Source organism: Dermacentor albipictus, chromosome 1 (assembly GCF_038994185.2).
Source record: "Dermacentor albipictus isolate Rhodes 1998 colony chromosome 1, USDA_Dalb.pri_finalv2, whole genome shotgun sequence".
NCBI classification, from domain to species: domain Eukaryota; kingdom Metazoa; phylum Arthropoda; class Arachnida; order Ixodida; family Ixodidae; genus Dermacentor; species Dermacentor albipictus.
Genome location: NC_091821.1, coordinates 316,495,117 through 316,519,453, shown reverse-complemented (window position 1 = coordinate 316,519,453; position 24,337 = coordinate 316,495,117). Strand labels below are relative to the sequence as shown.

Here is a 24,337-nt window from a genome sequence, read left to right as displayed (position 1 = left end):
AAAGGTGTACTTGAAGTACATCAGGGTTAGGAGATCGCCAATAATGTAGCACTCATACAAAAGGGTTTCTTTGTTAAGAATGCCATAGCAGCGATCATAAAGGCGAGTGGTGATGATAATGATGGTGATGACTATAATGATAACGTGAAGAGTGGAAGCACTTACATGTTTTCTCTTTTGTCTTCATCTTTTGTACTATTAATTGCATCTAATGTCTGCAAGATGACCAAACAGATTAACATTAGTTAACCGGACTTCCTTTTTGTAGTCCCTGCATCTATTAAACTTTCAACTGTTAGATGCTGCTTTTTCTCAAATGACATTGATTGCGTATCACTGTAAGCTGATCACTAGTAAGCTTAGCCGGCATCAGCCAAATCTACAGGATTGGCGCTTGAAGCGCCGTTGCAAGTAATAAAAGTGAACATGGTGTTGGTAATGAGTTTGCTGGTAATCGAGCAAAAAAAAAAGAAAACTGTTTTTTCTTAAGTATGATCACTCAGAGGTGTTTTATTGTAAAGGGATTCTTGTCTTGGGAACATGTGCTTCTTATACCACATTCACTGATGGAAAACCACCGTATATAGAATGTGCTTCAGCTTATGCTGGAATCGCTTTCTTATTATCGAAGCATTAGACTGGTCTGAAAGAAGAAACGCTGCCGTCAGCTGGCACGCTCTCTGCTGCTACCGAAAGGCATCACTATCCGGGAGCCAGCGCCTTAAGTGTGCAGATACCCGCCTTTTACTGCCACTTACGCAGTCGAACAGCGCCTCAGTCTATTTGCTGAAGAAATTCCTCGTCAGCAACCTAAACGCGGCATCGGCAAATTGTTGCACGTTGTATTTATTAGATGGTTGAAGGAAGCATGTAACACATATTTTCTGTTACAAAGTTATGTTTTAAAGAGCTGTACCTACTGAAACTACTCAATGTGGAAAGAAAAACATTTAACGCTCCGGGAGAGGGCTTCAACAAAATCGCATCATTTTACTTAAAAGGGCCGGGTCCGAATTCACGTAACTTTTGGCCCATGAGTGTTTTTGCCATTGGCCGATCATCTTCCTTAATAATACGTCCAGTATCAGGATTGGGTGGAATTTTCTCTTGCAGACCATTCCAGCGTAGGAGCTTTTGTGAATGCGGGCCCAGAACTGTGTCATATCGTACTCGTTCACTTGTGCCACGCATTTCTTTTCTTTTTCTTCTTTATGCATTATTCCTTGTATCGGTGTCGTACTGGAGCGAATAGTGCCAGCCACTGAATTCCAGGGTCTCACCATGCTCACGTGAAGCGTTCGTAGTTGCTTATTCGCAGATCTTACCTTATTACGTAGGCAGCGTTTCCTTGCATATAATGAAACTGCTCCATCGACAAGCTTTAAGTGTCACTATTTAAGTCAGACGCAAACACCTGCAACGGGCATGGCGCGTTGCTGTGGATAACGAGGCCGTGTTCTATCACTATAGCCTCACGAGGACGTGAGTCTTATTCCTGACAGCATCCGCCTTTCGAGAGGAGCTGAATGCAAAAACCCCCGTGCAGTTGTATGTAGGTGCGCGTTAAAGAACTTCGTAAGGCCCAAATTCGGTACACTCCACAGTGGCATATCAATCAATCAATCAATCAATCAATCAATCAATCAATCAATCAATCAATCAATCAATCAATCAATCAATCAATCAATCAATCAATCAATCAATCAATCAATCAATCAATCAATCAATCAATCAATCAATCAACTTCAGTTGCAAGTGCACCATGTCCACGGTTTCGGCTTGGGCGTCATGCAGCCTAAGCGTGTCAGTGGCGCGGCTTCTAGAACACCCCAGAAATACGTTCCCTTGCTAGCGCCACAGGGGAGGCGTGGCGCGCAGACACACGCGCGAGTGCGCCTTGGCGTTCTGCGTACGCAGGTTCTTCGTGCGTTCGGCCCGTACCTGTCGTCCATGGTGCTGGTGTGCATCAGCGCGGACCGGTACTTCGCCGTGCTGCACCCGCTGAGGGTGCACGACGCCCGCAGGCGAGGAAAGTTCATGCTGGCCGCGGCGTGGTACATCAGCATGGCCTGCAGCCTGCCGCAGGTGACGTTCGGCACCGTCTTCACGCTCGTTCACATTCTGTTTTCTCAGCGAAAAAAAAAAAAGAAGGAAGGAGGGCGGCGTGAACATCACTCAGCCGTGGAAAAAAAGTGTCGCAGGCATGCACTCACTTCATACCGCGCCACACAATTTATATTATTACAAATCCAATATGATAATTGCGATAATTGCAAGGCTCTCGCTTAGTGGTTACGTGACCAGAGGTGTTCATTTATGATGTGGTTGTGATGCCACTGCAGTGAATTCACTTTGCCACGCAATTAAGTCGTATGCTTTTGTACATAGATAGGCTGCTACAGTATGAAAGCTAAAATAGAGTAAGATATGAGGATTCATGCGTGACGGGGAACTCTCTAGACGCAGTACGTCAGAACACTGAGTCGAAAGGTGGATATTATATATTCTCATTTCTCTTTCCATTGTGTCATTGTTAGCCGGACATAAGAGAGTGGTCACAATTAGATGAAATAAACATAACATAATGATTTTAGCTCCTTAAGTAATTACGAAGTTGTCGCAACCCTGTCGTGGGCAAAACCGTGCAAGAGCGATAAAAATAATCTGATCTGAAGCAAGCTGATGATCCTACTAGCGTACTGTCACTCAGAGGGACCTTAGCTTCCTACATTGTTTAAAATGATCAGTTTTTTAAATGTTTGCAATTCACAACGAATAGCATGAAAAAAGGAGGATGCTTGAGCTTTGCCTTTAAGAGTGCGAGAGAAGCGCGACTGCTTTATGGTAATAACGCGGCCTCTTGCGTGGGCTGATCCCGGAGGTAGTGCACAGTCACGCCAGAAATTTGGCTAATTTTCAGGTTTCCGTTATTGTTTCGGACTATTAATATTTAAGTCTGAGAAGAGTTAACATACAAGGCAATGGCATTCGCTGTTTTGTTTCGCGAGATTTGTTTGTGGGCTGTCATTCTCAAAATTCCGAGGAATAATTTTGTCAACATTGTAAGACAAGGTATGAGCAACTTTAATGATAGAATGATGTGGCATTATAACCCGCATATACCGCATGCCATACAGCAAGGCGTGGCATAAGCATATATCTAAATACTTACGGAAAATTTCGCTCACGGACAACTCCGCAGACGTCGACACCGGATTTCTTGCGACACAGGGCTCTTAACACTATCACGTTAAATAATAAATGGAGTTATATGCACACATGTAGAGTGCGACTTTCTACTTTACCTTCGTTGTGCAGGAATACAGACCATTTAAAGCACTGAAAGTTTCCCAGGGTAATGCGGTATTAACTTGCTTAACGATATTAACAAAGTTGGCGGAACGCAAGTGAAACATACTTAAAGAGCCCCAAGAAAGTGCGAAACCTATTCGGCGTGGCTGACTGCCAGTCCCCCATTCAATGAAAGTTTGCGCCTCTATCAAGTATATAGAAAGTTCTGCGCATTTGGCGAAAAAAAAGGGGGATTGGAGGGCAATATAAAGATCGGTTCACTGTAGTCAGCTGTATCATTACTAGAAAATCGAGCTAGATCGTTCACAGCGGAACGCCGCCCGGTAGATTTCAATGCGCGCCGTCAACCGCCTATAGACATTAACGCGGCGATGGTGCCGCTACGTCTAGTTCGACTCGCGGCGAATACACGGAAAATCGAGAAGTCAAGAAGTGGCGCATAAAACTACACGATGAAGGCCGTCGTCCTGTAGTCTTATGCGTCACTTTTTCGTGTTCTTGCGCAATATGTCTGCCTCCAAGTATGAAGCAACTTGGTCGAGAAAAAGTTGCTCTGATGCGAGTGTGTTTTATCGCTCTGCAATGTAGTGAAGAGCAGTGTCAGCATTGCGAACCCAGAGCGCAAAACTGAAGCTATGTTATTCACGACAGAACTTGTTTGTTCTTGTACCATTTACAAAGTGCGGCATTGGAGCATAAGGATATGGTCCTGAGTTTTGCTGGCTTGTCTTATTGGTTCAACGCAGCCACGCCTTGGAATGTCAAGCCATCACTGTGGAAGTAACGAAGAAATAAATGTGCAACGACTTCCACATCTGTGCATAGTTTCGGAAGCGTGTGAAATATAGACAGCGCGTTTCACGTAACATTTATAGCTGCTGTTAGTAGGTAGAGAAATGAGTATAGGTTCGAAGGACAATTTCGGGACTGCGGGAGGGCACGATGAATACCGATGTTCGCAGACGCAAGGTTGGTATTTCTGTTTATTGGGATAATTCGTTGCGCGGAATAATATCTTCCCGTCACTCCCGCCATAATATACGCAATAGTGCACAGGGTCAGGTCCTACATAAGCAGCGTGTGGTCGGTCAGTGCGTCACCTTTAAATCTATTAGTACTTTAACGGAGTGTGTACCAATATTTGTGTTCTTCTACAATTACTGTATATTATCCCGGTCTGCCTACTAGTAACTAAAGAAGTACTCGTATAAGTACTCAAATAAGTACTCATATAAGTACTTAGGCGCGCATATAACATCTAAATTAACGTGGTATCATCACGTTGGATACAAAAGTAACCAAAACAACCGCTTGCTGGGATACTTATGCCGTAACTTTCATCGTGCTCCATCTCCTTTAAAATTACTGCTTTATAAAAGCCTGTTACGGTCAAAATTAGAATGCGCTGCAGCTGTATGGGACCCCGTCAACGAAGACCTAATACATTCATTCCCTTGAACTAATCCGAAACAATGCAACTCGGTTCATTCTTTGGATAACAACCATGCTTCGAGCGTATCTTCAATGAAATCAAATCTGGGTCTTCAGCCGCTGGCAGCACGTCGAAGGATTTCTCGCCTTTCATTTTTAATAAGCTGCATCAACACCCCACTCTTCATCTGAAATTCATGCCGCGACCACATTACTTATCTTACCATACTGATCATCAGCCTAAAGTTAGAATTAGTGCATGTAAAACGACATATTTTTTACCTTCATTTTTGCCACCTACATCAAAAGATTGGAATGAACTTCCCTCTGATATTGTTTCCGTTAATAACAATGAACATTCTTGAAAAGCGCCAGCTAACACTGTATAATTGCGTGCATTTGTGCGAACTAGTGTTGGCTGCTTTCTTTTTAATCTTACTTATATATACCATGGTCTATTACTGTATTTATCACATATTCAGCTAACATTCTATAATTAGCAAATGAAGCGTATAAGCTCGTGATATATCTGCTCCCTATTTCTTGTTTAACCCACTCTCCTCTCTAATGCCGAAAGGCCCTGAGGGTAAATAAATAAATAAATAAATAAATAAATAAATAAATAAATAAATAAATAAATAAATAAATATTCCCAGTTTTCAAGAAATTTCATTATTTTGTTAATGCGAAGCATTTTTTGCTTCCCTCTTGACAGTATGTGACAGGTAGGAGGTAGTGGTAGGTTCCTTTCTCGACTCGGTTTATAAAAAGAAAATAATGTGACTGATGGTAGAATAGAACCTTTGCCGTCGATCACAGCAGCCCGGTGCTTGTACAATTTCGGAAAGAAATACAGAGGAACTACACTGGAGTTGTCTAAGTATGCGCAAGGATTTTGCCAGATGCTCAACTCCAAGCATACTACGCGACGTATGCTGTTCACCGCGATTGACTAAGTAATAGTCTGATTCATTAAATCTATGCTTTATTGGCCTTGTAGTCTGTTTTGGCTCTTGGTCCGACAAGTATAAACCCTTGTTATCCTTTACAGGTCGTTATCAACCTGATCGGACTTGATCCAACCTTATAGACTTTTGTCAACCTTTATCGATTGCTATCAACCTTATCGGACTCAATCCGGCCCTTATCAACCACCCCTGGACACTTATCGGTCGTTATGCTCTTATCAACGTTTATCTGCTCTTATGAATCTTATCGGACAAGATCCCACCCGTATCAACCCTTACCTGACCTTAACAACTTTATCGGACTTGATCAGACCATTATTTGAGTGACTACAATGCACACTGGGTAAAGCGCAATCGGCGCCAGTACCAGTGGTCATTCAATGTGGGGTGCGGAATTTACGCCGGTGCTATAATCGGTCCCATCTTCTTCGATCCAACACTGAACTGAACAGCGTTACGTGAACGAAATCCTTGAAGGAGTTGTGGATGAGTTTCTCAGCGCAGTCCTGCTGTCACATCTTTCACTTCTGTGGTATCAACAAGATGGGGCACCTGCGCACAGCAGCAGCCGAGCACGAAACTGGCTGCATGAAACTTTTCATGCGCAATAGATTGGAAGGCACGGGCCTGTAAATTGGCCGGCTAGCTCACCTGACCTCTCTTCACTGGATTTCTTTCTTTGGAGTTATATGAAAGATCGTTCTTACATGATTGAGATGGACGTGAGATAGCTCAAAACTAGGATAACGGGTGGTTGCCGTAGAATTCGGGCATCGTTGATCACGAAAGCCACTCAAGATGTGATAAAACGGGCTCAGTACAGCCTAGCTGCGGAAGGAAACCTATTCGAACACGACCTCTAGGCAGCAGCTGGTGTTGAACGACACTTACGAATTCATAGATGATAAGGGCACACTGAAATCTAATGTATCCTTTTTTTGTGCAGGCGTCCCCATTGCCAATTCGGCTCATTTAGAAAGGGTACATTTACTTTCTTGAACACACCGGTATTGCGTTTTCTCTACACGAGAGTCGCTTCTCGGTCTGTTTATTTCGCTTTTATTTTTTGGCACGAGCCTGTTTTTGCATCAAGTATACACTCTAATGAAAAATAATACAGTCACTTTAATTTGGCTTTGGTCCGAAGCAAGTTTCTGGCGCGAAATATAGCTGCGCGCGCGCTCTTTCGACGCGCTGGGAGAAAAACCGGCTCTTTGAAACATTCTAGGCCTATTCCATTGCTTTTCACATTTCGTGCGTGAACAGAGCTGCACTTCGGCCGCGTTATTAAGGGGCTGTTGTTATCAATGTGATCAGTCGGCCTCGAGAAACAGATAATAAGTGTGACGTAGAAATTAGAGGAACGAATTGCTGCGAAGCCGCTAAACCTGCTGTTGGTGCTCCTTCGGTACCATTATCAAGGTGATGGACTGTCTCTTCGGGTTTGCGACAGTCAATGCAGCTGCTTTCAATCAGTTTATTTAAAAGCGCTGCTTTACGATGTGGGTGGGAGTGCAGTCACGTGGCATTTTTCATATTTCATGAGGTTTGTTTGCCAGTCGGGAAAAAAAATTGCACGCAATTAGTACGTCGCTGAAAACACAGCAGTTAGATGTCATTCAAGGGCGGGGGGGTGGCTACAAATGCCTCAAAGACATTTTATTAATTAGGACAGTACTTCTTGAATTAGAGAATAATTGCAATTGTCGAATTAAATTTCAAGAACGAAAGAATTACTGGCGGCTGCTCCACTGTACTGGAAACAATATGCACTAGCTTTTCTTCAAGTAGCGCAACTGCTCTTTCTTTCTGTTTTTTTTTGTCTTGATGCATGATAGTTGGGGATCCCTGTATAATTCACTCAGTAACCGAAATGAGGCCAAGCTGGATTCACTTGAAATGAGAATCAACAGCAGTCATGCACAGGAGCGCTTTACTCGGACTGGCAGAAGAATAAGAAAAAAAAAAGAACACAGAGAGGCTGCAGTTTCGCCGGAAAGGCGAAAGAGCATTAGTGATATAGATGTATATACGACAATCACACGAAGGAAGATTACGCCACCGAGAGTCGCCAGAATCTTGGAGGTGGGAGAGGACTCAGGCTGTGTAATTGAACTGTCGCCTACTATTAGGTCGTGTAAATTCTCATATAAGGATAAGGCCGTCATTTGAATGAACAATTCTCCGAGGTCGCACGAAGTTTCTTCAAGTGCAAGATACATGAATATACACAAAAACGTGGACATTCGGAAAGCCCTTCCCCCCCGCCCCTCCCCCTCCCTCATTCCCCGGAAAAGATGAAAACTTGCCGCCTATGGGCGTGGTTGAAGCAATAAGGAAACACAAGCGTCTGATCCGAGCGCTCTTACAGGCTCACGCTCAGCATGATCGATTGTGCAACAGCCGGTTCGCACCGACGGCCAAACCCCGCTCGGCATGGCTTTGCTCAATAGGCGGGAACCGGCTACACTAGTTATGTGCGCCGCTGATGACAGTATCTACCCATTTTCTTATAGCGTGACAGAAGAACGCATATATAGCCGATCTGAGAGCCTCCGCTGCATTCTTACATAAAGTTACTAATACAGCACGATTATCGCCTGTAACGTTCTTGAATCAGCGATTACACAAGATGCCATGTAGACGTTGTGTAGAGTTACACATGCACGCGGTTCAAATGTAAGAGTGGGCAATATTATCCACTCACAGTTTGATGCGCCGAAATTGGATAACTGCGAAGGATTCACTTTTGCCTCTGTTTAGTGAACTGTAGGAAGCATATCGTAAATGTTTTAATAGAAGAAATAAATTTGTGAATCAGCCGAAAAAGGCATCGTGGTTCATTCGCTTGAAATCTGTTTGTAGAATTATCGATAGTTGTCATGCTATTATGTAAGCTATTACCTAAAAAAGAATTTTTTGTGCAAAGTATATACATTTATCTTGTCCAGATATTTCTTATTCAAAACAAGATTCATTCTGCGAACACATTGACGCAAATTAACTTCCGCATACTCGGCCCTGAAAATGTACCAAGCTTATACTAGTAACGTTCAAAGAGGGTGTTATGACTTGACAATCACTTGGCCGCTGGAAGAAACATCTTCGCCAGCGCGAGCGATTTCCTAGCACCAATGCGCCGCACGGCTTTTGCTATCTCTCAGACACAGACCCACTGCTCACAACTCGAGCATCCGTATACACGGCGACGGACGCGGAGCGACGGCAGGATTAGGAGCCGCGTTCCGCAGTCGTGTGGTTGCCGCTGTCGGCGAACGGCTTTCCGTCGGGACGGCCCGACAAGCCTGCAAGCGGGAGTGCGCACGTACTGCAAACAGCGAGCCATTGTGTGGCGCCGTCACCACGGGGCGTGATAACGTCCTGTCGAAATAGCGGCACTCGCGTCATTGACCGTGTCGCACTTGGCGCTTGTGGAATGAATGAATGAATGAACGAATGAATGAATGAATGAATGAATGAATGAATGAATGAATGAATGAATGAATGATGGGGTTTTACTTGCCAAAACCACCATTTGATTGTGAGGCATGCCGTAGTGGGTGACTCCGGATTAATTTTGATCACCGGGGGATCTTTAACGTGCTCCCATCGCGCAGAAAACTATGTACCTTGAGGGTCTCACAAACAAACAAACAAAGAAACAAGTGAATAAATACACAAGTAAATAAATAAAAAATAGGTGAACAAATAAATAAATAAGTAAATAAATAAATACACAAATTCATAAATAAGTGCATAAACCATTGAGATCTTGGGAGGCGTATTTGCCCGTTTTGGCTTGCACATCTGCCTGGTGTCAGACTGTGGTGCAGCGTTCTGAAGTGCAGAGTTCGAAGAGTTTGTAAGCCAAACGGAATACGCCATTTCTACACTGCGCCGTTCCACCCGCACTCAAATGGGCGTGCAGAAAGGGCAGCAAGAACAGCGAAGGAGAGGAGACAAAAGAGGGGGAACTCTAGCTACACAGCTTGAACCGCTGGATGCACACCCATAGGTGCACGCCATCTGGTGACAGGGACACGGTCGTAGGCGACATGCTCTTGATCCGCAGACGGAAAACGGGCGCTTTTGCATTTCGTTCCCATCGAAACGCTGCCGCCGCGGCTGGAATTCGATCCCGCGAACTCGTGCATAGCAGCGCAACACCACAGCCGTTAAGCCACCGCGGTGGGTTTGGCGCTTGTGGCCCTGACGTCCATCAGCCACAGCTGCTTTTTGCGGGAGCGACAGTCGCAAACAAAATACGGAGGCTTTCATAAAACACGGTTCGCATGCAGTGCGAACAAGGTCTAACCGGGCTCACTTCCGATGACGCCTGAGCTCGGAAACCTCGTCGTTTTAAATGCTCAACGTGTCCTTGCTTTATTCTGCTGGAAATATTTCATACCGGTCAACTTTGGGCGACGAGTATAGGCCAGAAGATATTTAAAGTAATATTCTACTATAACCTGTTTTTATTTATTTTATTTAAATAAGTATACAGACTAGAGGTCCAAGTTCGGAGGGCACAATGGTAACAAAAATACGAAGAACGCCTCAAAATAACAAATACGATAAGTGTACAATACCAAAACAAAAAGAAAGCAAGTAAACTTCGAATGTTAATTTTTCTAGAGATGTGGTAAGTGTGCTGACATTGTAGTCTCTTATTGTACGCGGGAAGACTAAAAAAAGTTTGTGTTTTTACGAAATATGGAGGTAATGTGGGACTTTGATGTACTCCTACAATACACGTACAATACTCCTACAATACTGTCGAAGCAGTGTTTCCTTTACGGAAATCTGCCAGAAATAATAATAATAATAATAATAATAATAATAATAATAATAATAATAATAATAATAATAATAATAATAATAATAATAATAATAATAATAATAATAATAATAATAATAATAATAATAATAATAATAATAATAATAATAATAGCGAGCCTGTTTTATGCGCACTGCACGACGAAGGCCTCATCCTGCGATCTCCAATTACCCCTGTCCTGCGCAAACCGATTCCAACTAGTGCCCGCGAATTTCCTAATTTCATCGCTCCACCTAGTCTTCCGCCGTCCTCGACTGCGTTTCCCTTCTCTTGGAACCTATTCTGTAACCCTAATGGTCCAACAGTTATCTAATCGGCGCATTACATGACATTCCTAGCTCCAATCTTTTCTCTTGATGTCAATTAGAATATCGTCTATACTCGTTTGCTCTCTGATCCAAACCACTCTCTTTCTGTCTCTTAACGTTATGCCTAGCAATCTTCGTTCCACCGCTCTTTGCGCGGCCCTTAATTTTTTTCTCAACCGTCTTTGTCAGTCTCCAAGTCTCTGCTCCATATGTCAGCACTGGCAAAATGCACTGATTGCGCACCTTCCTTTTCAATGATTATGGTAAGCGTCCAGACAGGAGCTAACAACGTCTGCCGTATGCGATCCAACCCATTTTTATTCTTCTATGAATTTCCTTCTCATGATTAGGGTTCCCTGTTATTAGTTGACCTAGGTAAACGTACTCCTTCACAGACAGGCTGACGGGTGATCCTGAACTCTTGCTCCTTTGCCCGGCTTTTCATCACTATCTTTGTCTTCTGCATTTTGATCTTCAACCCTACTCTTACACTATTTCTTTTAAGGTCCTCAATCATTTGTTGTAACTCGTCTGCAGCGTGGCTGAATAGAACAATGTTACCGGCAAACCGAAGGTTGCCGAGATATTCGCCATAGATCCTTACTCCTAAGCCTTCCCAGTTTAATAGCTTGAATACTTCCAAGCACGCAGTGAATAGCATTGGAGAGATTTTGTCTCCCTGTCTGATCCCTTTCTTTATAGGTATCTTCCTGCTTTTCTTGTGTAGAATTAAGGTAGCTGTAGAACCTCTGTAGATATTTTCCGGGCTATTTCGTAAGCGTTCTGTACTCCTTGATTTCGTAATGCCTTTATGACTGCTGGTATCGCTACTGAATGAAATGCCTTTTCGTAATCTCTGAAAGTCATATATAGAGAGGCTTATTGTACTCTGCGGATTTCTCGATAACCTGATTAATGACTTGGATGTGATCCATTGTAGAGTATGCTTTCCTGAAGCCAGCATGTTCCCTTGGTTGACTAAAGTCCAGTGTTGCCCTTCATTTATTGGAGATTATTTTGGTAAATACTTTATATAATACTGGAAGTAAGATAATGGGCCTATAATTTTTCAATTCTTTAACGTCTCCCTTTTTGTGGATCATTATAATGTTTGTATTCTTGCAGTTTTCTGGGACCCTTGCAGTCGACAGACACTTCGTAGAAAGAGCCACCAGATTTACAAGCATTATGTGTCCTCCATCTTGGATTATATCGACTGTTATTCCATCTTCTCCTGCCGCTCTTCCTCGTTTTATATTTTGTAAGGCCTTTCTGACCTCATCGCTAGTTATAGGAGGAGTTTCTATATTCTGTTCATTACTGCTTCTAATGGAGGTACCCTGACTGCTCTGGGTATTGTACAGGTCAGTATAGAATTCTTCCGCCTCTTTTACTATATCTTCGATTGCTGATAATATTACCCTGCTTATCTTTCACTGTATACATCTTGGCTTGTCCTATGCCAAGTTTTTTTTTTCTCACTGATTTCAGGCTGCGTCCACTTTTTACAGCTTCTTCAGTGTTTCTCACGTTAGTTTCGAATATCACTTATTTTCGCCTGGTTGATCAGTTTTGACATTTCCGCGAATTCTATCTTATCTCTTGAGTTGGACACTTTAATTCTTTGTCGTTTCTTTATTAGGTCCCTTGTTACTTAGGAGAGCTTGCCCAACACCCGCCGTGGTTGCTCAGTGGCTATGGTGTTAGGCTGCTGAGCACGAGGTCGCGGGATCGAATCGCGGCCACGGCGGCCGCATTTCGATGGGGGAGAAATGCGAAAACACCCGGGTACTTAGATTTAGGTGCACGTTAAAGAACCCTGGGTGGTCTAAATTTCCGGAGTCCTTCCCTACGGCATGCTTCATAATCAGAAAGTGGTTTTGGCACGTAAAACACCATAATTTAGCTGGCCTTTTGGTTGCCTTGGTGCCTTGCCTCCTACTTCAATTGCTGCTCTGAAGCCAGCCTGGTTACGGTTTCATTCATTAGCTCTATAAGAACCTATAAAGAACACCGACACAAAAATAAACTAAAATTGTGCACATCTAATGAACATTACGGGACCTATGTGAAGCGCGTATCGAAGCGCTACAACTTCGTCCATCTTATTCCTGCGTCTTTGGCGTAACGGAAACTGGCGCGCACTCCCGTGCACATGGCCGCGTGCACCCGTGCTACGCTATGCGACAAATCTTATATTGGCTCGCATTTCTGCATTTCTTATTTATATTCAATGCACCGCCCGCTTCTTGGCCAATGGCCCGGTGTGGTTATGCGCAATAGCATGGAAATTATGATCATCAGGACGCGGCGATCATCCCTAAGAGCTGGTTGTCGTTGGCACCCTAGTGACACTTGCAATTGTTTATGTTTCTCCGGCGATTGTGCGATTGTGGCGTAATAGTTAGAGAATCGGACTGCTAGCTGCGCTGCAGGGCCGAGGTTCGATCCCAGCGTCGGACACGTAATTCAATTTTTTTAAGAAGTGTGAGCCACTTGGTAAGACAGCAGCAGCACCCAGCCAGCACCCATGGTCAGGAATGTCCGGGAGAGCTCAGTCAGAATGTACGTGCCATGGATAAAAAATTGCGTAAGAGCACAGGTGCTCATTTACGTGAAAAGTATTTGCTTACAGTCGTTATGACAGACTGAAGAATAAAACGTTCTTCTTTGCTCATGCAGCCTAATGGACAATCTGTAATATTTTTTTCCTTATGAAAAAATTGTCGCCGCTAATTTCCATGCTATACAAATCTACATTTTCATTTCTTTTAGAAAAATTACACGAAGAACCAATATCTTTCTACTTTTTTCGTTTTTTAGAGATGTTATAGCGAGCATTTCTTGCTTTCTTTTCTTTTTTTCCCTTTCCTTTTGAATACAACCTCTCAACCTAGATTTTCTATATGTGGGATGTACTTAGAGGGGATCAGAATATTAAGCTTCCTAAGGCTCTTATGGACCTTGCCAGCCTTCACTGTATGCCTGGTAAGAGCATTCAAGGTACTATATCGGCAATGGTTGGGGATAAGGATAAACGATGAATATCGTAGAAAGCTCAGTGACGCCAAAGATGACTTACAACAAATGACGGAAGACGTGAAGTTCATGTATATAAGCATGCATGAACTTTTTCTTTTTGGAACCGTAATGAAGACTGATATATTAAAAAATGAAACAGGTAAACGTAGGTTTTCGATAGTGGGCAAAGTTTATTTATAACACCCGCATGTCTGAGGAATAATATAACAAAGAGTAAGTTAATGGTCAATAGCCTGGAAATTAAAGAAAAGTGTGAAGAATAGAGAAATTTTAGAAGCTGCGCAGAAGTACTTTTATATACATACAGAATAGTAAGAAGAAGGTGAAACAACGAGATGGAAACCCCAGCGAATAAAAAAGAATTACAGCGTGTGCGCAGGTCCTCGAAATTATGAACAGCAGTTCAATTATATTGTAGATATCATTGAGGATTATACAGATGATACTTTGAAGAAAAGCTCAGGTCCGCGCTATGAAATATGGAGCAGTAATTGATTGGCATAACCTTAAGGGACAGGAAGATACCAGTTTTGGTTAGACATCGAAGCCGGGTACTTGATATTTTAGTTCTGTTTTGGAGCATCTAGCTCAATTCAGGTTATGCGTAGTGCAGATAGCCAGTTGTGTATTATTAGAGTAGAAGGTTGGGCGTCAAGAGTAAGGAAGGAAGGAAGGAAAAAGTGGAGAAGGAAGGCAGGGAGGTTAACCAGTTTAGCCTAACCGGTTTGCTACCCTACACATGGGGTCGGGATTGGGGGGATGAAAGATGGGAGGAGAGAGAGAGAGAGAGCACATAACACAGCAAACACATCGTCATTTACAGTCCGCCACTCTTGCGCGGTACACGACATCACTGTCACAGCCGCTTGTCCAAGCCCGTATCCTTCTTAAACCAAAGTAGTCCCTTCGTCGCCTTCAGCTGTGATGTCTTCTGTCGGCGATATGTGAAAATGGTTGCAACTGACAATGGTCTATTCTCCAGGTGCGCTAGAACGGACGCCATGGACTGTCTCTGAACATTATATTCAGGACAGTCACACAGAATGTGTTCCAGCGTCTCCTCGCAAAGACAGGCATTGCAGAGAGCGTTGTCGGCCATTCCAATGCGAAACCAGTAGGATTTCGTGAAGGTCACTCCTAGCCATAAGCGATAAAGCAGGGTGGCCTCACTTCGGCGGAGTCCAGTTGGCATACAGAGATGCATCAATGAGGGCAGGTCGTGTTGATGATTGCTGTGGTGGGTCTGGCTGCTTGGTGTGTACCATATAGAGATCGTGATCTCCCGTGCAAGCACTTGAAATCTGCTGGCTGCGTCGGACTGTGAAAGTGGTATGGCCTCTTCCTGTGTGTCTTCAAGAGCTGTCCGAGCGGCTTTATCAGCGTCTTCATTTCCTATGACGCCGCAGTGACTTGGCAGCCACTGAAACGTCACGTGATGTCCTTTCTCATGTGATGTATGAAGTAGGCATCTAATATCGAGCACGAGCTGTTCGAATGGCCCGCGACGCAGAGCTGATAGCACAGATTGTAGGGCTTCCTTTGAGCCACTGAAAATTGACCATTGTCGAAGTGGTTCCCGATTGATGAAACAAAGTGCAGCGCGAAGAGCAGCTAGTTCCGCAGATGTAGAAGTCGTTGGGTAGTCAGTCCTAAAGCTGATGGTAATAGCTCTTGCTGGGACGACCACAGCACCGGACGAACACTGGATGTTTGTGGAACCATCTGTATAAATATGTTCACTGTCCGCGTACCTCTCGTGCAGAAGAAGCCGAGACAGTTGTTTCAGCACAGGCGACGACAGCTCAGACTTTTTCCCGATTCCTGGTACGCTGAGATGGACTGTGGGACTGACAAGGCACCAATGGGGGTATCGATGGTTTAGATGCAGCGGTGAAGCCCGAGGGAAGTTTGTCGTTGTACTTGACGATAGTTTTAGAGAATGATGCTTGGTGCCTGTCTGAAGGTAGTGTTGCAAGGTGGTGATATGGGGCACGCGCAAAATGTCTGATATGCGTTCGCAGGGCTTCCACCGTGATGTGAGTTTGCATTGGATGGTCCCAAGCAATCGCAATAGTTGCCTCAGTTGACGTGCATCTGGGCAAACCAAGACAAACTCTGAGTGCTTGAGCTTGTGCTGCCTGCAGAACCCGGATATTGGTCTTGCAGGTGTTGTTCAGTACAGGTAGACTGTATATTAAAAAACCGAGAAAGAGAGCTCTGTAGAGTCTCAGCATTGCGTCTACTGGTCAAGAGTAAGGAAACGGTAGTAACATGTTGCAGAAGGTCTGCTATGATTACAAGAATTGTATCGGCATAGAATGGGACCAGCTGACGCAAGATATGAGCAATGGGACATCGCTGTGGGAGAGGCCTTCGTCCTGCATTGGACATAAAAATAACCATACGAATGATGCTGCTGTCGATGAGGATAAGAGAGTGGCATTCGCTCTCCCCTTACTCAGAAAAAAGAAAATACAACACGTTTTCGTTTTATCTTTATTGTGCAACACGAGACTAATCGAGAGGGATATTCGAGAGGAATCACGCGTGGCAGAACGTTTCATAATCGCTAGCAATAACATACATTTGAAGCTATGCAGTGAGTACGTGTCTTTCACTGTTTATTCAACTGAAATGCACGTTGTGAACGTGGGGATATGCTCGCAAGAACTATTCACGTGGTCACTGTCATAAATCCCCGAAATGGTTTGTGATTTGGCTAGCGTCGTCTGAACACGTAGTGTCACGCGAAGAAAATGAAGTGGAAACAAGTGACGAGAAATATTGCGGCGCCATCTCCTCAAGACGATGGGCAGGCCATTTTGTCCTCTTTTCCTGAAATGACAGTCCGGTGATCGGCATAAATTATGGCCATAACCTGTCGACTGTGAATAGCCGGCCTGGGTCATTGCCAGCGTGTGTCACCAGGCCGGCAGTGCGGCAGCAGAAGTGGAATTATGTGAGCCTGACTGTCTGCAGTCGGCGGGCAATGAAATTTATGGGAGCAGATAGAAAAAGTTCGGAGGTAAAAAACAAATAAAGGACGGGGTTGAGGGGAGGGCGAGAAGAAAGGCGCGGAAAGAAAATGTGGCCACTCTTTCGAGGATGACTGTCACTATGCCGCCTGACATGCCACAAAACTCACTGCATCTAGACACCTTGTGTAGCGACGTCAGCCACTTACGCGAATAGTGCGATGAGCCCGTGATCGCAAAAGCCGGTTGCAAAGTTTGGGCTCGGAGGATGTAGTCGAGTGAGTCTCAAGCTTTATTCCCGACTGTTATTCTACAGCAATGGGGATCATAGCGTTGGAAGGCACGGACAAGAGCGAGACAACAAGACGAGCGCCAACTTTCAACTGACTTTAATTACAGAAAAACGCCATATTTGTAGACCCGCCAACCGAAAAGGCCCAATCGCCACACATGAATTCCAGCCGCTTCCAGGAACGCGAATTCACTTGCAGTCGAAGCAGCTGAAGGGGAACTCATGCAATTATCAGCGGCCCTCGTTATTAAAGCATCTGTCGCATAACTTTATCTACATTTCTATACAGAACAGAGCACTTCTTAAACAAGGGTTTACACCCACAATTACCGCAATGCACAGACACATGACCATACCGGTATCGGCTCCATTTTTGGTTATATTCTCTTAACCCATCTTTAATGCATCTTCTCAGACTGCCCAATATAGATCTTCCGACACGATAACGGAAGGCATTACACAACATTTTTTAAGCATGACACAACAAAGGCCAGATGAGGATTTTTTTTTTTACAGTCTGCGCGTTTTTTGGCAAACGGATCTGTGGCACTGCATAACCTGAGCAGTTTTTGCGGAGCAGAAAATACTACATCTACTTTAACCTTTCGTCCAAGTTTCTTTATTGAGTGTGATAAGTTATGCAAATACGGTACAACAACAACCTTTTTCATATTGTCGCAACTGCTCATGCGCGTACCATTCTGTTTCTTTAACTTCAAAGGACTTTCTGCTACTCAAACAAGTACATGGCACCTGCGTCGCATAGACGCTCTTTCTGTAAGTCAAAGCTTTTGGACATATTTTTTATGGGGGCGCGATTTTCGGAGCGCGTTGTCAAAACACACGTTAGCGATTGCTCTTTTCATTAGCTTAGCATGAGATGAATGATGCGGAAGCAGCGTCTGGTTTTCTGGCTGATTTTCATGTGCGGTCATTGGGCCTTTTCAGTGTGCCAGCCTTCAAATAGAATGTTTTTCTGGAAATAAACACTCAGTTGAAAGTTGGCGCTCGTCCTGTTGTCTCGCTCTTGTCCGTGTCTTCAAGCACCATGACCCTCATTGCTGCATCTAACCAACTAGCCCGAACAAAGATATTATTCGACGGTATCAATTACGCAGAGATCACAATAAAGAGGACTTCAGCTGAGAGCGGTACCGTGATCGTCTTCGTAGTTGATTCCTTATTATTGTTCTTGAACTTTCTTCTTGTGCTGCAGTAAGACAAATGGATTGACCAATTCCTAATTTTATTTTTTTTAAATAGTTCTATTGAGTAACTGCACTTAGTTTTGTGCAGCAAATAGACTCTCACATCACAGCGCTGGTACCAATAAGTCTCTGGCACTAAAGACGAATTTAATTGTGATCAGAATGCTGCAGAGAGTATTCGCAATATCTGCACTGATTAAGTACTTTTGGCGAAAATTCCTTTGTCACTGCTCAAACAAAGTGGAATTTTCCGCCTTCACTTCAGTTGTTATATTCTCTAAGAGCTCATAATGTCTGGGATTGCCGCATGAGGATAAGGAGGTTATTAGACTATATACAACGCAATGGCCCCAACTTAAACAAAGCTACAGACTGGACCGGCACACTCTGACGCTCATGAAACAGAAATACTATTAGGGCACGAGGACTAGTTCACATTAGATTGATAAATGAGCGCCGTTTTGCCAGCCTGAGAGGGGCATTAGCGATCGATGGTAAGCGTCACTTATACAGACCAATAGTGCCACACGAAATGACTGGTTAGGGTTTACGACGGCGCGTTATGCAACCATGACTCGATCGCCGATCGGTAGGCATGCTTTCAAAACGGCTCGATTGCTTGCTCGAATGGGGTCCACACAAATGTTCGGTTGGACTGGAAGATGAGAAATCCTCTACCGCGCGACACGCGGTGCTTCGTCGTGCTAACCGACCGACATACATTGCCTGAAGTTTGAAGGAATGCGAAGAACGAGGCGATCGCGCCAATGCGATGAGATCCACGGTCCAATTTCAAGTTTTCCCTGTTCCAAACTTTGTATCTACGTTTTTAGCTCTACGACCCACTGATCTAATCTTGCGCGTACGCTTCGCGAAAAAAGTTTTATTATTCCGCACTGAGTGGGATGGTAAATGAGGTTGGGCTCGGAGTCGCTCAGGAGAGCGAATTAAAGAGCAAGCAGAATACACGACTGCACCTCCGCACAAAATACACACTGAAGGATAAAACATATCTAGTGCACGAGGACATGCGAGGGAAGTAGATTCGATCCAGACTCGGAAGACAGTGCCCGACTGATGCGTTCGAGAGGATGTCCGACAAGACTGCACTGAAGCAGTGTTTGTGTACGGGCTAGCTGGTATTCCATTGTAAGCATCACTTACAGCGCGTACATCGACAGGGACCAAAAGAACGACGAAGACAAGCGCTTGTCTTCGTCGTTCTTTTGGTCCCTGTCTATTTACGTGCTGTAAGTGATGTTTGCAAAAGACTGCACCGTTGTTTTGTTGACGGCGGCTGTCAACGATGCAGAAATATGCCGGAGCGTACTGAGTAAAAGTTGGACGATAGCTCCTTATGAAAATAGATAGAGTAATGGCTCCATGTGCTGGTCGTACAGTTGACCGATACCTCTAGGCTATCAATGGAAGACTCGCCGCCATCACTGAACACTGAACAGAGCCATTGTTCACACAACGGATAGTTCAAGTAGCCCTCATACTTATTGGTGTGAACTTGAATCCTCAACTTAGCAGTAGGTATGTCCCGCTACGGTGATTACGGCGACAACAAGGACATTTCTCCAAGCAAACCAAACCAAATCTAATGAGAACACTAATAAACGAAAAGAAAGGGGGTTAACCGAGGGGCCCGATTTTTATTAGTCATATCATAAGAAGCCAACAAGCATTGACACCAAGCACAACATAGGGTAAATTACTTGGGCTTAATAAATGAAATAATGAAACGACAAATTAATGGAAATGAAAGTGGATGAAGAAACAACTTGCCGCAGCTGAGGAACGATCCCACAACCTTCGCATTTCGCGTGCGATGCTCTACCAATTGAGCTACCACGGCACCGTTTCCCCATCCACTTCCCGGGTTCTACTAGGAAATAGTGCACTGTAGGCATACTGGACGGTAAGGAGTCGGTACGGCTTGGCTTGCACCGTGTTTTGCAAGCCGAGCCGCAGAGAGCGAAAACAGTGAGAAGCTGGCGTCGGCCACAGAGTCCACGTCGTGCATGGCCACGTCTCGCGTGCTTTTTTCAGCATGATAGGACCAAGGTAAGAGTTCACTTGAATTCACCTTCTGCGGCGCGATGAAATGGCAGCAATTATGACAGCCCATCTAACCGGAAGGTAAACTTGGGCTGAACTGAACTGAAATTGTAGCCGTACGTAACAGGCGAATAATGTACTTCGGCTGAATGAGTAAAAAAAAAACATATTAAGAGAAGAGAAATTCATCGAAAATAAAAACAAAATAAAAAGCGGCATAAAAACATTTCGTGTTGTTGGCGCCATCTACTGATGCAAAGTTTACTTAAAGGGAGAGAGAGAGAGAGAAAACTTTATTATAACCTTGATGGGGTTCAGGGGTGGCGGGGGTCGGGATACTAACCCCTAATCCCCCCCTTCTTCAGACGGCGGCCAGTCCTTAGTTTACTTAGAGTTTACTTAGTTTGCTTAGAGGGGACGCAGAGTTTTTATTGAAGTAACTAACTATATTCTACTTATCTGCTGGTGTCAAGTGTCGGCAGCGGTGCAATTAACAACAAACAACAGCCTTTTTTGTGTATTGATTAGCTAAGAACACCTATGTAACAAAAAAAAATGGCTGTGGCTTAGCTAAGGTTAAGCCCAGGATGCGAAGCATACTACCCTTTATTTTAGTTGTTGAACCACTGTTTAGCCTGGTGAACTGCTGTTGCTTGGCTATATTTGGTTCGGCTAGACGAAGAAACAACTCATGCGTTACTCTGCTTCGCCTTCAAGAGTGGAACGCGACAGCGTTCCCGTCGACCCGCCAAGGGGTGTAAGACAATGGGCTACGGCGCAGCGACTACGCGCCCCGCATTGGACGCGGTGAGCGTCGAGCAACGCAGCGTTCGGCGCGGCAACGAAATGTGCGCCTGAGCAAGCAACGCACGCCTGAGCCTTATGATATCTTCGACTGGTCGCCTACACCCCCGAAGCAGAGTCGGGCAGATCCGTCGTTCCCCGAGCTCAGAACTAGAGGACAAGCGCGCAAGCCGAACGTGCGACTCGCCCTCGGAGGAGGAAATGGCAGATGCGAAACCACGTGACTACTGCCAACGTCCGATGTTTCGCCTATCCAAAGCTCCCGGCGCTGCCGGAAAAACCGGCGGACGTGGGACGAGCGTTCGTCGAGACGCCGGCATGCAGTGGCCTAGGTTGCCTAGGTTACGGTGGGCCGTCGCCAACAGCAGCGACGCAGCGCTGCAATGAGGTTTCAATCTCGACGACTGCTCCGATGACAGGGCTCGGATCGCCTCAGAGCGCTCGATGATGGAGAGCAATCGAGAAGAACCAGCCGAACGCAGGGCGCGCACGCTCTTTCAACCAGCCGAAGACAACGCCGCTCGCGAGAGCGGTCCAGAACACTCAGAAACGACCAGCCGAAGAGGGCATTAGAAACAGCTCGTTTCTAAGGCAACACCGCATTCACTAGAGGCGCTTTTGTACCGCTTTGAAGCACCGTACTCGTGGCTCAGTGGTAGCGTCTCCGTCTCACACTCCGGAGACCCTGGTTCGATTCCCACCCAGCCCACCTTGCAAGAGTTGAGCCAAAGCCACCTAGAAACAGTCTCCGTAGCACGCCCCAACCTTTGCTTCTCATTCCAACGAGCAGCTCTGTCTCCAGAAGGCATCTCACCTCGTGAGTGTCTAGCAGAGGCAAGCGCAGCTGCTTATATACCGCCGCGACGCCGCGAGCGACGGCGCGAGTTGGAGCCCCGTTTCTCCTCTGTCGTGACGTCACGGTGTCACGGGGTATTGAAGGCGACACCGCCGCGCCTGAGGAGCTGGGTTGAGCTCTCGTAATATGCTTCGCATAAAGGATGTTTCACGTGTTGCGGGACAAAGTGCCACAACATGTCGCTACCGGCCTTGCGGCTGCCTCCTACGTTTGCCGTAGCCGGGCGCTTCTGCAAAGAATGATGCCTGTATGGACAAGCTAAAGCTTTCTAGTATTCGCCAAAATAAATGTTTCGTGCTCAGCACATAGTTATTGGATTCTGCAAATCCCCACTGTTAGCCGCTATCATCATTATCACATTGCCGTCCGCATCGAGCGGCACACGCAGCTAAAACATCTTCGGTCGTCGCGGTAGGTTAGTACGGAACGGTAATACCGTACTGTAAAACGCACTTACCGTACGTTAACACGGCACTGCTAAAACTCTCTACTGTCTATTCTCGCAGGTTAGGAACATTGGCGCACAGCAGTGCCTTAAGCAAACACGTCTTGCTTTGTATTATGCATAGAGTTTCTCACTATAACACCTAGAGGGAAATCTGGCGCCAACATCTATGGGAGTTTCTTAAGGGGGCACCGTGCCGACATGGGAATGACGGTACATGTGTCTGCGAGGCTCGCGTTGGCTGGTGTTGTAAGACGCTTCGTCCAAAACGTTGATATGGCTACACAAATAATGCGTTTTTAAAGTGAAATCTTCATAAAATGTTTCCATTCACGAATATTACATCTTTACTCACCTACATAATAATAAGAATATTTGGGGTTTTACGTGCCAAAACCACTTTCTGATTATGAGGCACGCCGTAGTGGAGGACTCCGGAAATTTTTGACCACCTGGGGTTCTTTAACGTGCACCTAAATCTAAGCACACGGGTGTTTTCGCATTTCGCCCCCATCGAATTACTCACCTACAGTGCATGACCAAGCGAAGAAAAGCAAGAACAGACTACAAATTGTTTCAAAGCGAGCGCCAACCTTGTCGTCTGTCCTCCAACTTTAGCGGCCCGCTGGTACTTTTTACGTAACATATAATCGTACACGCAATAACAAGTTCTCATAGTTAAACAAAACATGTCTTTGCGTAATAATCAAGCCAAAACAGTTTTTTACGTGCTATTTTCGTAGAAGATGAATCATTGTGACAGACGGAACGGTGCTTGCCAAGCGCGTCTTCAAGGTGTCCTGTCTCTCCGAGAACGATGCCAATCCGAAGTCACAATATACCGCCATTCCCATGCATACCACAGCGCAGCAGCGCCAGATTTCCCTCTAGGTAATGTAGTCAGAAACTCTATGGTATTATGTATATGCTACATAGATAAACACCGTTACTTTGCATGCAAGGTAATGTTTAACACAACTCACTGACTCTCCCTCTCTCTCTCTGTCTGTCCATCCACCCGTCCGCGTCTGTTAGTCTGTCGGTCCGTCCGTCTCTCTTTTTTTTTTTTTGCTTCAGTGTGGCCAATCCGCCTCGTGGGCATACGAGCCTCGTCATAAACTCACTACACAAACAATGGCTGTGTCAGCTATGAGATCTTGCTGTTGTCACAGTTAATAGGTTTCACTACTGGTGATGCATTTCACTACTGGTGAATAATCACTACTGATGATGCATCTCTGATGAATCTCCGCGGTCATCGCTGACGTTTAAGAATTAGGAACACAAACTCTAGCAAGAAGCAGCGGTCACCGTCAGTTCGAGTGGGCAATTTGCATATGTCAGCGCAAATATCGATTGTTTTCAGGATGTTTAAATTTGTGTTACGTGTATAGGTGGGTGCATACTTGCCGCGCGCTTACTACATATGTGCAAGTAGTAGATGACATAGAAGGGCACATGTTAAGGCCTTGAATTCAGGCTAGCAGTACACAATAAATAAAGTAAAAATATGTTTGTGAAAATATGCCCTTTTATGAGTGTAATAGAAATTGTAACAACACGGCTACTCATGTGGGTATAGTGATAATGCACAATTTTATTTATATTTTGCGCTTACTATGGTACCCTACACGTGCCGTGTTTGTTTGAATCTGCTTCTTCTTGCATATTATGATATTTTAACCCACCTTCCCTCCAGTGCGCACACGCACGTGGAGGCACACGCGCAGACACACTTCCGCCTTTTTGGAATATGTGAGTTTTCAATAAGCGTGGCAGAGAAGCTGGTGTTAAT

General features: G+C 44.9%; 1 protein-coding gene across 1 annotated transcript in view; it reads left to right on the top strand.

The window, feature by feature from the left end:
- LOC135904296 (adipokinetic hormone/corazonin-related peptide receptor variant I-like) overlaps positions 1-24,337 on the top strand; it is a 34,725-nt gene that overhangs the window by 1,759 nt on the left and 8,629 nt on the right. Inside the window, exon 2 of the mRNA XM_065434926.2 lies at positions 1,918-2,085. Coding sequence (XP_065290998.1) covers positions 1,918-2,085 — 168 coding nt within the window. The remainder of the gene's footprint in view (positions 1-1,917; positions 2,086-24,337) is intronic.